Source organism: Hemicordylus capensis, chromosome 11 (assembly GCF_027244095.1).
Source record: "Hemicordylus capensis ecotype Gifberg chromosome 11, rHemCap1.1.pri, whole genome shotgun sequence".
Lineage (NCBI taxonomy): Eukaryota > Metazoa > Chordata > Lepidosauria > Squamata > Cordylidae > Hemicordylus > Hemicordylus capensis.
The window spans coordinates 10,965,129-10,980,808 of NC_069667.1; the positions used below are offsets into that span (position 1 = coordinate 10,965,129).

General features: G+C 47.7%; 2 protein-coding genes across 2 annotated transcripts; one reads left to right on the forward strand and one right to left on the reverse strand.

Annotated features, from left to right (window-relative positions):
• Positions 1-3,350: 3,350 nt before the first annotated feature.
• Positions 3,351-6,378, reverse strand: LOC128335596 (probable G-protein coupled receptor 34). The gene is made up of 2 exons (XM_053274140.1): positions 6,357-6,378; positions 3,351-4,371 (listed from the first exon to the last, which is right to left on the reverse strand). The coding sequence occupies exon 2, from the start codon at positions 4,365-4,367 to the stop codon at positions 3,351-3,353; it is 1,017 nt and encodes a 338-aa protein (XP_053130115.1). The 5' UTR covers positions 4,368-4,371; positions 6,357-6,378.
• A 6,511-nt stretch (positions 6,379-12,889) lies between these two features.
• Positions 12,890-14,827, forward strand: LOC128335270 (40-kDa huntingtin-associated protein-like). The gene has a single exon (XM_053273257.1). The coding sequence runs from the start codon at positions 13,013-13,015 to the stop codon at positions 14,132-14,134; it is 1,122 nt and encodes a 373-aa protein (XP_053129232.1). The 5' UTR covers positions 12,890-13,012; the 3' UTR covers positions 14,135-14,827.
• The last annotated feature ends 853 nt before the right edge of the window (positions 14,828-15,680 follow it).

Genomic DNA, 15,680 nt, shown 5'->3' on the forward strand with positions numbered 1-15,680 from the left:
ATTTATCTGTCCTGTTTTAATAGCCATTGTATTTGCCATTGGTGGTTAAAAGTGGCCTATCCATATATATAAAATTGAACGTCTGTTTGTCTGTTCCTATACATTCCCACACCCTTTGCGCTTTCAGGACCAAACTTTGCAAAGTGCCTTCCTATGATGATGACAAGGAGAATATTTATATATAGCTCTTCAACCAAAGTTCTCAAAGCGGTTTACATAGAAATACATCAATAAGAGGGTCCCCTGTTTTTTTGTTTTTTTGTCCGTGTTTGTTTTTTGTTTTTTTATATTTTATATCCCACTTTTCCTCCAAGGAGCCCAGAGCAGTATACTACATACTTAAGTTTCTCCTCACAACAACCTTGTGAAGTAGGTTAGGCTGAGAGAGAAGTGACTGGCCCAGAGTCACTGAGCAATTATTTGGCTGAATGGGGATTTGAACTCGGGTCTCCCCGGTCCTAGATCTGCATTCTAACCACTACACCACGCTGCTCTCATCATCTAAAAAGAAACATAAAGCAGATACCAGTAACAGACACTGATGGGATGCTGTGCTGGGGTGGATAGGGCCTATGACCCTACAAGTAACATAGGGTTACATAGGGAACCCCGACAACCACCTTGCACAGACAGACAGACAGACGGATATACAACAGGTATATCCACAAAACTTAATTGATGCAATCACAAAGAAAAACCCGCACCATAAGCTCGAGCAATGCCAGGTATTTAAAGCAAGTAAAAATAATAAAAATAAAATAAATAACTCCCTCTTGTCTATGTTTTGTTTATGTCTATTTGAATTCATCATTGCTTTCTTGCTCTTATCCTGTAAAATGTTGATTGCCTAAGTGTTAGTTGCCCCTATAATTGGATAGTTAGTCACAGCAGGTTTCCCATTTGCTGCCAAAAATCCTGGAGATTGGAGCTAACACCCACCTTAGAGTAACCAAACTAGCTGTTTGCCCAAGTCAGAGTGTTAAATAAAGGCCTTAACTGTAGATTGATAGATAGATAGATAAATTTTTGTTCCATCTTTTGGAGCTGATTAAAAACCTTCAAGGCAGGTAATAACATCAGAAATTTAAAGATAGATAAACATAGGAAGCTACCATATACTGAGTCAGACCACTGGTCCATCTAGCTCAGTATTGTCTACACAGACTGGCAGCGGCTTCTCCAGGGTTGTAGGCAGGAGTCTCTCTCAGCCCTATCTTGGAGAAGCCAGGGAGGGAACTTGAAACCTTCTGCTCTTCCCAGAGCGACTCCATCCCCTGAGGGGAATATCTTACAGTGCGCACACACCATGAGGTCATTCACACAATCAAAAACTGTGTTCTACCTTCCCAACCCCAGGTAGAACACAGTTTTCGATTGTGTGAATGACCTCCATGTCTCTCATTCAAATGCAAACCAGGGTGGATCCTGCTTAGCAAAGGGGGCAATTCATGCTTGCTGCCACAAGACCAGCTCTCCTCCCCAACTCAGGGCTCCAGGAGGAGCAATGTAAGATGCAGTGAACCACAGGGAAATGAAATAGGGGAAATCCTCTTTTCTTAAGTCCAAAATACTAGAAACACTAGAAAAGTCTGCAATTGCATACGGGACTTTTTGTCCTATTTTGAAACTCAGGCTACTTTATAATAATGACCACGCCAGTAAACCACACACGCAATGGACATGTTTCCTCTTTTTGTTCTCAAAGCAACCTGGGCTGGAGATTGATGGTGTTTGAAAATGACGGCAGAGGAATTCTCAGACAGAATGGAGGATATAAGGTTTCCTCTTTCACATACAATTGTGGAACTGGGGAAAGGGAGATTTCCAGTGCAAACCAGGAACATAGCCACATTTCAACAATCTATATGATGGCGATATTTAACATTTGAGAAAATAAATGAAAACGTGTCAAAACAGCACACTGAAAACTAGACAATAATTAATGGGACGTTGATAATATAAATAATGCAGAACTCATGGAACGTTGTTGTGTTAGACATAGTCTGAAAGGCCACTTTACTTTTTTATATAACTCTGTCCTCTAGGGGTGTGCACGGAACTGGCTGGTCTGGTCCGGTTCGAGTCCAAACTGGACCCGAACCAGACCAGACCAATTTGGTCTGGCACCCCCTCAACACCCCCCCGCCCCATTTGGCTCAATCTGGGGTCATGCCAGGCCATGCACAGGCCCAATGTGCAGGTACGGCGGCCTCCAAAATGGCCACAGCACCGGTGACTGGGGGAGAAGGCTGGAAAATGGCAGAAGAATGGCCAATTTCTGGACTACGGGAGGTCCGCGAGGGGAGGGGGAACCTCTACGGAAAAACACACACCCCCGTCGCCACCTTGGACAACTCCCCCAGAGGGAGTAAGTTAAAAAACAAAACAAAACTTGCAAACCCCCGGGGGGTTTCAGTCCAGGGTTGGACCGAACAGGGGGTCGTTCAGTTCAACCCCGAACAGTCGAACCAAACCAGTTTGACATCGAACACATTCGACATCAAACCTGTTTGCACATCCCTACTGCCCTCCATCTCTTCCTTTTACTGGGCACGTTTTGTCCTGAACTGTTTCGCTTCGGACTGTTAAAAACTAATGCATGCACTGTACATCTTAGTTGTTTTTTAAACTACTTTTATCTTACCTACCTACCAACCTAGCTTTATGTTTATATCTCACTCTTCCTCTGAGCAGCCCAGAGTGGTGGACATGGTGATGTTTATCCTCAAAACAACCCTGTGAGGTAGGTTAGGCTGAGAGAGGTGACTGCCTTGGTTTGCATTTGGATGACTGACTACATTGCTGTCTGCTGTCAGATATTCTCCTTAGGAGATGGAACCGTAGCTCAGTGGCAGAGCATCTGTTTTGCATGCAGAAAGCCCCACATTTTTTCCCTGGCATCTCCAGGTAGGGCTGGGAGAGACTCCTGCCTTGGAGAACTGCTAAAAGTCAGTGTAGACAATGCGGAGCTAGAAGCACCAATGGATCGACTCAGTATATGGCAGCTTCCTATGTTTTTCCTTTGAGCTTCATGCCTGAACAGAGATTTGAGCTAGGGTCTCCCCAGTACTAGTCCAACTCTAACCACTACACTGCAAACACTCTCAGTCCTTTCTGTTGCAAGGAAACAAACTGAGCTGTCAGCTTTGAGGGCACCATTTAGGTGGAAGCCCCAGCTGTCTGAACATTGTCAGCTGGCGCGTGGGTCCTGTCATGAGGCAAGATGAGATGGCTGCCTCAGGTGGCAGATTGCTGGAATGCCAGCAGGGTGGCAAAATGCTGCAATACCTGAAGGCACCCTTTTGTGGACTGTCTGATATTGAGAGGTCCATCTGTCCTGGATCTGAAACTCAGCTCCCCTGGATCCTAGAGTCTGTAATGGATTTTCTGGGGCCAAAGACCCCCTGGTTCTTCTGAAAGGCCCCCTTTAGCTTCCCGTGGGTGGCACTCAGCATGGCTTTCTTGAAACTGCTAGAAAGAAAGAAGAAGATCACAGGGTCGAGGCAGCAGTTCAGGGCTGAGATGCCAAGGACGAGTTCATTGGCAAGGTGCAGGGCCTGGGTGCTCCCCATGCAAGTGATCACCCCTACCTGGGCAAGAATGTAGGGCACCCGGACCACGTGGTAGGGGGCAAAGCAGATGACGAAAATGGCCAAGACCACGAAGGTCTTCAGGGCAGCCCTGGTGCTATTCCTCTTGCTTTGTTGCTGAGTCGTCTTTAAGGAGACGTTGTAGAGCTTAAGGGCAATCCTGCCATATGAGTAGAGGAAGATGAGGAGTAAGAAGAAGAAGGTGGCCACTGCGGTCATGTTGAGGACTGCTCCCTGGACGCTTCTGCGCTTGAAGTGGAAGCATCTGTTTCCGCAAGCCCCACTCCTGTTCTCAAAAAAGAACGCAAGCATGGTGAAACCGCAGAATAACCACACCCCTCTGGAGAGGGCTGTGCTGTAGGCCACAGTATGGATCCGGAACTGCTGGAGGGGCCTGATGATCTTGAGGTAGCGGTCCAGGCTGATCAGGCTGAGAAGAAAGATGCTGACGTACATGGTGAGGTAGAAAATGATGCCGATCACTTTGCAGAGGACGGGAGGACCGCTCTGGTTTTGGAAGGCCGCTCGGAAGGGCAGGCAGAAGGCAAGCAAGAGGTCCGAGATGGCAAGGTGCTTCATGTACACTGTGATGGAGCTCAGCTTCTGAGTGCCAAAATGGAAGACCCAGAGAGCCGAGAGGTTGCCCAGGAGGCCAACAATGGCAATGAAGGAGTACATCACGGGCAGAGTGATCGCTAGGAAGCCATCTTGGATTTCACACACAGATGTGTTCGAGCTGTTCTTTGGGTACTCGCCAGTAGGGGAAAGGGTACCCATAGCTCTGTGGAGAAACCAAGATGAAGATGGTTAGCTGGTTCTACAGATTATTGGCAGACTCATAACTGTCACAGGTGGGTATAGAAACAGGAACACAGGAAGCAGTCTTAGAGGGAGTCAGAACATTGGTCTATCTGGCTCATGACTGTCTACACCAGGGATTCTCAACTTTGGGTCCCTAGATGTTATTGGACTTCAACTCCCATAATCCTCAGCCCCAGTGGCCTTCAGTTGGGGATTATGGGAGTTGAAGTCCAATAACATCTGGGGACCCAATGTTGAGAATCCCTGGTCTACACTGATTGACAGCAGCTCTCACAAGAACATAAGAAAAGCCCTGCTGGATCAGGCCCAAGGCCCATCTAGTCCAGCATCCTGTTTCACACAGTGGCCCACCAGATGCCTCTGGGGAGCCCATAGGAAAGAGGTATGTGCATGCCCTCTCTCCTGCTGTTGCTCCCCTGCAACTGGTATTGAGAGGCCTCTGAGGCTGGAGGTGGCCCACAACCACCAGACTAGTAGCCATTGATATACTTGTCCACCATGAATTTGTCTAAGCCCTTTTAAAGCCATCCAAGCTGGTGGCCATCACTACATCCCATAGCAAAGAATTCCATAGATTAATAATGCGCTGTGTGAAAAAGTATTTCCTCTTGCTGGTCCTAAATTTCCCAACCTTCAGTTTCATGGGATGATGCCTGGTTCTAGTGTTGCGAGAGAGGGAGAAAAAATTATCTCTGTCCACCCTCTCCACTCCATGCATAATTTTATGCACCTCGATCATGTCTCCCCTTAGTCGTCTCTTTTCCAAGGTAAAGAGCCCCAGATGCTGTAGCCTTGCCTTCTAAGGAAGGTGCTCCAGGCCCCTGATCCTCTTGGTTGCCCTCTTCTGCACCTTTCCCAGTCCTACAATATCCTTCTTAAGACACAGTGACCAAAACTGTATGCAGTAATCCAGATGTGGCTGCACCATAGATTTGTTTAAAAGCATTGTAATATTAGCATTTTCATTTTCAATCCCCTTCCTAATAATTCCTAGCATGGAATTGGCCTTTTTCACAGCTGCCACGCACTGAATCAACACTTTCAATGAGCTGTCCACCACGACCCCAAAAATCTCTCTCCTGGTCAGTCCCGGACAGCTCAGATCCCATCAGCATATATGTGAAGTTGAGGGTTTTTTTGCCCCAATATACATCACTTCACACTTGCTAACACTGAACCACATCTGCCATTTCGTTACCCATTCCCCCAGCTTGTTCTCAAAAAACTGTTCTTTTTGGAACTCCTCACAATCTCTTTTAGATTTCACTACCCTAAATAGTTTGGGTGTCATCTGCAAATTTGCCCCCCCCCCCCACTGCTTACCCCAACTTCTAGATCATTTATGAAAAAATTAAAAAACACTGGTCCCCATACATACCCCAGGGGACTCCACTTTTGACTTCCCTCCATTCAGAGAACTGTCCTATATTCCTACCCTCTGTTTCCTGCCCTTCAACCAGTTATAGGATCATAGGAAGCTGCCTTATACCAAGTCAGACCATTGGTCCACATATGAACCTGTCTCCTATCCCATGACTGCTACATTTTCTTAAGAGTCTTTGATGAGGATCTTTGTTGAAAGCTTTTTGAAAGTCCAAGTATACTATGTCAGCTAGATCACCTTTACCCACACACCCGTTGACTCTCTTAAAGAACTCCAAAAGGATGGTGAGGCAAGATTACCTTTGCAGAAGCCATGCTGGTTTTCCCTCAGCAGGGCCTGTTCTTCTATGTGCTGAATAGTTTTATCCTTGAGAATACTGTCCATCAATTTCCAACAGTACTATTGTGCTGTATTTCTTTCTCTCCCCCTAGCAATAACCATTTTAGGGTCGGTAAGAAAGGAACTGATACGCCCACCTCAAAACCTGCTCCAGTCCTCTGTGGTAACCAGTAAATACCCCCTCTTTTCCATCTGAGAGGTTCAACAAAGCATTTACATACCTCAATAGCTCCTCTTGGGACATCTGCTCACCACGGACTGGCTTCACGGCTCAGATCTCTCAGCCCTTTAAAAAGTCAAGCTGATGACAAGAATTTCCTGAACCACATCGCTCTGCCTAACCTTTTATATTAATTTGCTAGTGACTCAGAAAATATATATTTGTGGTCTGAGGTTTTTACCCAGAACTTACAAAGTCTTCTCAGTCAGCACTAACTCTTGCAGGAAGAAATCAGAAGTGAAAGAGGTTGCTTTCTGTTTACTTGAAAATGGAAACAAGGCAAGGGATAGGGGTAGGTAGAGTTGCCATGCCCCCCCCCCCCGCCCCAGAATTCCGGGTTTCACCTGGATTTTAAGCATCTCACTTGGATTGCTTAGCCAATTGCCCAGATTTCAAACCAATTTCAAACCAATTGCCCAGATTTCAGCTTTCATTTTTTAATTTTTTTTAGAGCAAAATGTGCAGTCACTCTTCTGCTCAACTACTGGACTTGGATTAAGGAAGAGCACAGGAGGCTTGCTGGGAGGGTTTCACATTCACAAGTACAGTAATCCCCTGATGAATGTTGCCTTGTTTGTTATCAGCAAGGGATCTGTATTGGGCAGTTAGGAACAAAGGAATCTGCCATATACCGAGTCAGACCATTGGTCTATCTAGCTCAGTATTGTTGACACAAACTGGCAGGGGCTTCTCCAAGTTTGCAGGCAGGAATCTCTCTCAGCCCTATCTTGGAGATGCTGCCAGAGAGGGAACTTGGAACCTCAGATGCTCTTCCTAGAGTGGCTCCATCCCTTAAAGGGAATATCTTACAGTGCTCACACTTCTAGTCTCCCATTCATATGCAACCAGGGTGGACCCTGCTTAGCTAAGGAGACAAGTCATGCTTGCTACCACAAGACCAGCTCTCCTCTATCCGGTTGAGAGGATAGCTTGCTTTTGATGTGAATGCCTGTGTATTGTATTGTTTAAGGACTTCCTTGGCTTTACGTTCAATGCATGCCTACTTAGAAGCAAGCACCACTGGTTTCAGTCAGATCTTCTCTCAAATAAGTGTGTAAATTGCAGCCTTAATTAGAGCTGTGCATTTATTTATTTATTTTTGGTTCAATTGCTGCTGTTAATATGTCAAGGAAAATGGTCAAGCAAATATATCTTCCCAACTATTATCTAAATATATCTTCCCAAATTTTCATATGCAAAATTATTTTCAAGCCAATTTACATAATTTGCAAATTAGGCACCCAGATTTGGAAAACCAGAATATGGCAATCTTTCCGGTGGACAATTGAACTCGAAGCAAGAGGTGGCTTCTTGGAGCTACACAGCCCTCATATTTCGACAATAGTGTGGACAAGACACAATATTGCACAGAAACAACCTCCCTGAAGAGCTTCGCCATGCTCCCTCCCTTCATTAAAAAAAACCAATTTAAAAGAAAACACTTCTTTTAAAAGAGGCTTTTAAATGTCTTATCTGCTGCCTGTATCTGGTAGGGTTTGTGGGGTTTTTTTAGCTTTCTTTTAATAACTTTTAATTCAATTTTAAATGAGGTTTTAGCCTGGTCTTTTAACTTGTTTAACTTTATTAATATTTTTACTTGGCATGGTATCCGTTCTGTTGATGTTGTGATGATGGAGGGGTGGGGTATAAATATTATACATACATACATACAGGCTTGACTCATTGGCTGTGGTAATCTGGGACTCCTTATGTACTTTATTAAGGATCCTTGCTGGCAAGATCCACGTGGGGCCTCTTTAACTTGTGAAGTGAAACACAGGGTTTCCAGGAATGGGAAAATCTGTTGAAGATGGATAGGCGATGGAGCTCTGAACAGACAGCAGAACAAGCAAGTCCCCAGAAGCCGAGAAAGGTATTTACGCATCTGCCTACACATACCTCTTTTAGTCATTTGTAGCCTAAATAGGGGAGGGAGGAGTGGTTTGTAAATTTCCCTACCTGGGCATCTCTAGACCCAAACAGTATTCTCTTAATAATAACTACAACTCCTCCTCCTTGTCATCATCCTGCCCTTTCTCCAAGGAGCTTGTGGCAATGCATGTGTGCAAATAAGCATCATCTTGTAAGAGGCATTCCCCCCTTTTCACCCACGGGAGTGGATGCCTCTTCTACACTCTTCTGCAATGAAGCTTGCAGTCTAAAGTCGTTCTATCTATTGGCCATTCAAAATCATAGGAACATAAGACAAGCCCTGCTGGATCAGGCCCAAGGCCCATTCAATCCAGCATCCTGTTTCACACAGTGACCCATCAGATGCTCACCTGCCCCATAGGTGGGACAGTGGCCCACCAGACCCATAGCCAGGCACAAAAGAGAATATACTCATCCAAGAAATCAGTTTATAAATAGACATCAGGTTATAAATAGTTAAGGCAACTCTGTCACAAACATCCCGTCATAAAGAGGACATCAACCATAAAAACCACTACAGCGGAGAATCAGACAATCCTGCTTTGGGGTAAACATGCTTAAGATCACACTGTCCATGATGTCGCAGCCCTTAATTATATTTTCAGTTTCATAAACGACCCAAAGGCATCCGGTGTCCCCTCATGATTTTGCATAGGTGTCATGCCTTTGAAAAAGGATTGTCTTCAGAGTTCATATTGACGGAATAGTCTATTGCTCCCCTCAATGATGACCCCTTTCCCCCTTTCCTTCCCCACCTCTCACCACCACTTCTCCCTTGCTAACTGAGCCAAGGCACCTTTTAAAAGTGGTGATTCTCTTTATTGAGCAGGAGGAGAGCAACTGGTCCTATCCGTCCCCAGCACAGCATCCCTCCAGTGGCTGTTGCTGGGGTCTGTCGTATGTTTCTTTTTCAGATTGTGAGCCCTTTGACAACAAGGAACCGTTTTATTTATGTATGTATATCTGTGCAAAAGTTTGGGAACTTTTGTTGGAAAGCAGTATCTAAATATCTGTCACATTTGTATTCTTTGGTGAAGATTTTCAGTCTCGGGTGGTATTTCAGAACTAGGTCAGGTTAGTAGATCATATGCCTGAGAGAGGAAGTGGCATTGGTTCACAGTGATCAGCAACCACTCCAAGCTGCTGCAGTCATCAAGAAATGCGGGCTGACTTCTCAAAAAACCCCTCTAAGTTGGTAGAAGGCACTTGAAATGGTGCCTCTGAACAGCTTTCACGGAAGGTCCTTGCTTGGGATGCAAATGTCACAGGAGGAAAAGTCGCTGCCCTAGAGTTCGCCTGGCTGTTCAAGCAGCACTTTGAGGATGCAAAAGACCACGGTCTTGGGTCCCTAGATGTTGTTGGACTACAACTCCCATCATCCCTAGCTACAGTGGCCTTGGGGCGGGGAGGTGATGGGAACTGTAGTCCAACATAATTTGGGGCGCGGCTTGAGAACCTCGGGGGTATGACACTATGGTTGGGTTAGCCAGGGAGCATCCTGTGCTTCAGCTGGTTGAGTACCAGCAATGCCAGCGACATTGCAGGGATCCAAAGGCATCATCAAACAGGGGAACAGACCATCCAGTTCTCCAGTTCAAGCTTCATTGAAAAGTGAAGGAGAGGTCTATGTGGAGTACCTTGACAGTTGCTGGTAAAGGGGAGACGGATGGACCACCTGTCTTAACTTAGGACAGCAAATCCGACCTTGGCATCATAGGCTTTGGTTTGGGGCGGTATAGAAATCCAATCAATCAGTCAATCAATCAATCAATGAATAAGGGATGCCGTGAGACCAAAAGACTTTCTAGTCCAAGGTTCTGCCCACTAAAGGCTTCCACACCATGGAAAGCCAGTGTGTGATGCAAGGGTTAGTTTGAGGAACGGAGAGAGCACTGGCATCAAAACTCCACAAAGTTTACTAAGTGACATTAGGCCTATCACTGTATCCCTGTCCAGATATTCTGTCATGTGTTCATGCAACTTGTACACATGCACAAGTTGTTTTTGTGAGAATGACTGTGTGTATGTGCTCTTTTTAATAGTGGAACTGGGTACAGGCCCTTTCAAATACAGGAAACAGATAGCAATTGTACAGCTTTAGGTGCATAAGAACATAAGAACAGCGACCCTGCTGGATCAGGCCCAAGGCTTATCTAGTCCAGCATCTTGTTTCAAGGCATCTTGCCTCTGAGGCTGGAGATGGCCCCTAGACACCAGACTAGTAGCCATTGATAGACCTGTCCTCCATGAATTTGTCTAAGCCTCTTTTAAAGCCATCCCAAGCTGGTCTCCATCACCACATCCCATAGCAAAGAACTGCATAATTAATAATAATGTGAAAAAGTACTTCCTCTTGTCAGTCCTAAATTTCCCAACATTCAGTTTCATTGAGTGACCCCTGGTTCTAGAGTTATGAGAGGGAGAGAAAATGATCTCTTTCCACTCTCTCTAATCCATGCATAATTCTCCACTCCATGCACCTTGATCATGTCTCCCCTTAGTCACCTCTTTTCCAAAGTAAAGAGCCCCAGCTGCTGTAGCCTAGCCTCATAAGGAAGGTGCTCCAGGCCCCTGATCCTCTTGGTTGCCCTCTTCTGCACCTTTCCCAGTTCTACAATATCCTTCTTAAGATATGGTGACCAAAACTGTACGCAGTACTCCAGATTTTCCACATCATAGATTTGTATAAGGGCATTATAATATTAGAATTTTTATTTTCAACCCCCTTCCTAATGACCCCTAGCATGGAATTGGCCTTTTTCACAGCTGCTATGCACTGAGTCAACACTTTCAATGAGCTGTCAGCCACGACCACAAGATCTGATCAGTCACTAATAGCTCAAATCCCATCAGCATCTATGTGAAGTTGGCTTTTTAAATCCCACTATGCATCACTTTACACTTGCTTACATTGAACCACCTTTGCCATTTGGTTGCCCACTCCTCCAGTTTGGAGTGCTCTTTTTGGAGCTCCTCACAATCTGTTTTGGACTTCACTACGTACCCTAAACAGTCTAGAGTAGGGATTCTCAGCACTGGGTCCCCAGATGTTATTGGACTTCAACTTCCATAATTCCCAGCTACAGTGGCCTTTGGCTGGGGATTATGGGAGTTGAAGTCCAATACCCAACGCTGAGAATCCCTGGTTTAGAGTCTGCAAATTTGGCCACTTTGCTGCATACCCCAACTTCTAGATCATTTATTAACAAGTTAATACTGGTCCCAGTACCGATCCCTGGGGGACCCCACTTCTTACTTCCCTCCATTGTGAAAACTGTCCATTTATTCCTAGCCCATTTCCTATCCTTCAACTAGTTTCCAATCCACACATGAACCTGTCCCCTTATCCCATGACTGCTAAGTATGCTCAAGAACCTTTGTTGGGGAACTTTGTCAAAAGCCTTTTGGAAGTCCAAGTATACTATGCCAACCGGATCACCTTTGTCCACATGCCTGTTGACACCCTCAAAGAGCCTTCAGTACAGTGTGAATAATTGCCCATGCCTATGTATCTGCAAATGCATACAGATTGTACATGCATTCAGTGTAACATGTGAACAGGGGTCTTATTTCAGCTTAATCTACCTCACAACATTGTTGTGAGAACAGAAAGGAAGACCATGCGTGAGGTTTTTTTGCGGAATAGGTAGCCTAAAATGTAATAAAGCCCTAAACAGCTTAGGCCCTGGGTATTTAAGAGAATGTCTTGTTCACCATGAGCACCATCGCCTGTTAAGATCATCTGGAGAGGTTCGTCTGTGATTGTTCCCAACTTGTCTGGCGGCTACTCAGGAAGGGGCCTTCTCCATTGCTGCCCCTGGACTTTGGAATGCGCTCCCTGTTGTAATGAGAGTCTCTCCATCTCTGGCAACTTTAAAAAAGCACTGAAGAAACATTTATTCACCCAGGCTTTTAATCAGCTTTATAGTTTTAATTTTAATGTGGGGTTTAAAATGTTAATGATCTTAATGTTGAAACGATTTTAATTGTTTGATTTTAATGTTGAAACGATTTTAATTGTAAACTGCCCAGAGATGCAAATTTTGGGCGGTATGGAAATATGTTCAACCAACCAACCAACCAAAATATAATTAGCTTCCTTCCAGACTTTTAAATGTAGAATCTATGCAGTGAAAAGCACTAGCAAGACAAAACAAACCAAAGCGGGGGTACATGTGTGAGATATTTAAAAACATTTTAAGGCCGTTTTTCCAATTAAGAAGCGCGCAGCTGCTGCTGCCTTGAAAGTGAACACAGCGCAGAGGTGGGCGAAGTTGTTGACCCTCCACCAGCTGTTGTTGAACTCCTCCCACCTTCTCCAGCCACAAGGCCGGGGATGATGGGAGTTGTAGTTCAACAACAGCTGGAGGGCCAAGTTGATCCACCCCGGCGGGCATGGACAGAACACCTGGTAGGCGGGATGTCTGGCGACAAGCACCCCTCGACGCCCCTCATAGAGACGGCCAAGTCCTATCTCTAACGCACCTGCTCAATTTAGCTACCCCATTTGTTTTTGACTACAACTCCCATAATCCCCAGGGATTATGGGTGTTGTAGGCCAACCTCGGCAGAAGGGCCGAAAAGGAGCCACCCTGCGTGACGTTGGGCCCCTTAGCCCCGCCCCCAATTCCGGTGAAGCACTTCTGGCAGGGACCAGTCTCCAAGGCAACGTGTCGTCGTCACTTCCTGCCAGGCTCCCCGGGCGTCACACTACCAGGCAGCAGGATGCTCTCGGTGCCGGGCGCGGCGGGCGGCCCTTCCTCGGGCTTCGGCCCGGGCTCCGGTGGCGAGGCCGGCCCGGGCTCCGGCGGCGGCGACTTCCTGGCCCGCTACCGGCTGGTGTCGGCCAAGCTGCGGCGCCGCTTCCTGCGCAAGCCCAACGTGTCGGAGGCGGCCGAGCAGTTCGCGGCGCTGGCGCGGGAGCTGCGCGCGCAGGAGAGCCTGCCCTACGCGGCCTGGTGCCAGCTGGCGGTGGCGCGCTGCGCGCAGAGCCTGGGCCACGCGCCGGGCGAGGCGGCGGCGCTGGGCGAGGCGGCGCGCCTGTGGCTGCGGCACGAGCGCGAGCTGCGCGCGCGCCAGGGGGGCCCTCCCGGGCTGGGCCTGGCCGAGCACCTGCCGGCCGCTCAGAGCTGCGTGGCCTTCGGCGCCCGCCTGCGCCTCGAGCTGGGCCAGCCGGCGCTGGCGGCTGGGCTCTGGCTGGAGCTGGGCGCCGAGCTGCGCGCCGCCGGCGAGCCGGGCCAGGCCGTGCCCGCCCTGCTGCGCGCCGCCGAGCTGCTGGCCGCCGCCCCGCTGCCCCTGGAGGCGCTGCGCTGCCTGCGCCACGTGGCCTCCTGCCTGCTGCTCGGCCGCGACTACGACGGCGCGTTGGCCGTGCTCACGCAGGCCCAGCAGCAGCTGCTGGCCCAGGCCGGCAGCGGCGGCGGCTCCTCCGCCCCTGCTGCTGCCGCCCCTCCGCCGCCAGGGTCTGCCCGTGCCAGCGCTGCCGCTGTTGCCTCGTCCGCCCCCACCAGCCAGCTGCCCGGCGCCTTCCTGGACGAGCTGCTGCACTGCGAGGTGACCCGCGTGCTGCTGCTGCTGCTGCTCCAGCCGCCGCCCTCCAAGCTGCTCCCCGAGCACGCCCAGACCCTGGAGAAGTACTCCTGGGAGGCCCTGGACGCCCCCTCCGGCTACCTGCCGCCCGAGCTCTTCCTGCTGCTCCAGTCCGCCGTCATGGCCTGCCAGGAGAAAGCCCTGGAGGCGCTGAAAGTGCTGCAGAAGGCGCTCTGGCCGCTGCTGAGCCCCGAGCAGAACCACCTCCTCCATCTGGTGGTGCAAGAGATGATCAGCCCCTCCGGCCAGGGGGTCTGAGCCAGGCCTCTCCGAGAAGGTGTGGCATTTGGACAGGCCTTGTGTCGAGGATGCTGAGATGGCCTGACTGGTTGGAACAGATCTTAAGGACTGGCACTGCCATCCATCACCTACCCTGCTTTAAGGGTGTGGAGAAGACCTGCATAGAAGTGGTCTGACTCACTAGAACAGATCTTCAGGAGGGACACTTCCATCCATCACCTACCCTGCTTTAAGGATGCAGCAGCCTATATAGAGGCAGCTGACTAGAGTCGCACTTCTATCCGTCACCTACCCTGGTCTCCCCAAAGTGGGTTCTGGTTGCCCTGTAAGGGTCCGTTTCCTTCAGTCCTGGGTCTGTTGCATCTCCTTGCCCGCTGTTCCTTGGAAATGCTTAGGAACTTGAAGGGAGTGCATCTGGACTTTCCAAGAAACATTATTGCTGGACTTAAATGGTGTGTGCTCCTTTTTGCCTCCGCAAAGTGCTTCTTTTCCATATAAGAAGAGCTTCTTGTATGATGCTGCTGCTGCAGTGTTTGCCCAAAGTGGGTGGTAAATGGGAATATTTTTTGTCTATATATGGGAAGTGTTTGGCAAGTCCTTCCAGTTGTCAGAATCCAAAACTGCATAAGATTCCCCTTTTGTACTTCATTTGTATATAGAAGTTGCTAGTGCAATGTCAATATTTATAATAAAAAGCAACAAAACTTGAAAGTTGGAATGGAAGTTGGAACTTCAAAAATATTGTAATGGAAGTTGGAACTTCAAAAATATTAAGTTACTTTTCATAGCTTTTCTAAGTTGTGTCCTTCTGCACAGGGTTCTGAATTTATATTTAAATTTGTATCCCACCCTTCCTCCAGGGAGCCCAGTGTGGTGTTCATGGTGGTTTATCTTCACAGCAACCCTGTGAGGTGGGCTAGGCTGAGAGAGAAGTGACTGATCCAGAGTTTCATGGTTGAATGATCTCACCAGTACTAGTCCAGCGCAATAAGCATTGCACCATGCTGGCACTACTGGTTTCTTGCCTTGCTGCCACTTTTTCCTGGACTTGTGTCTTGAGCAGAATTCAGTGCTCACAACGGCTTTGATCTGGAATTAATGGGGAGTTACTAAAACAGGTTTCTTTGGGAAACATGTTTTGTGGCCAGGGTTGCAATTCTACACACATTTGGGATTAGCTCTTGGTTTATGGCTGAATAGTCATATCCTGACTTAGTATATTCCACTGAACTCAGGTGAAACTTGCCTGAAAAAACTGGCTTAGTATTGTGCTGGTTCCCAGGACTAGTTCTAGGATTGTAGTGTCAGTGTTCAGCATACGATCTGAGAAGCTTGACATGAGAATTCAGCATTTGGTTTGTTACTTTTTAGCATTCTGTCTCCATGGTGAAATGAAATTTACATTTCTATCCTGCTCTTCCAAGAAGCCCAGAACAGTGTACATGGTTATGTTTATCCTCACTACCAATCAATAGTTAAGAGTTTCCAGCAGGGGGAGCTGGTACCTCTAGGGGTACTTGAAGGGCTCCCAGGGAATACTCTGAGCTCTCTTGCCGCCTCATTC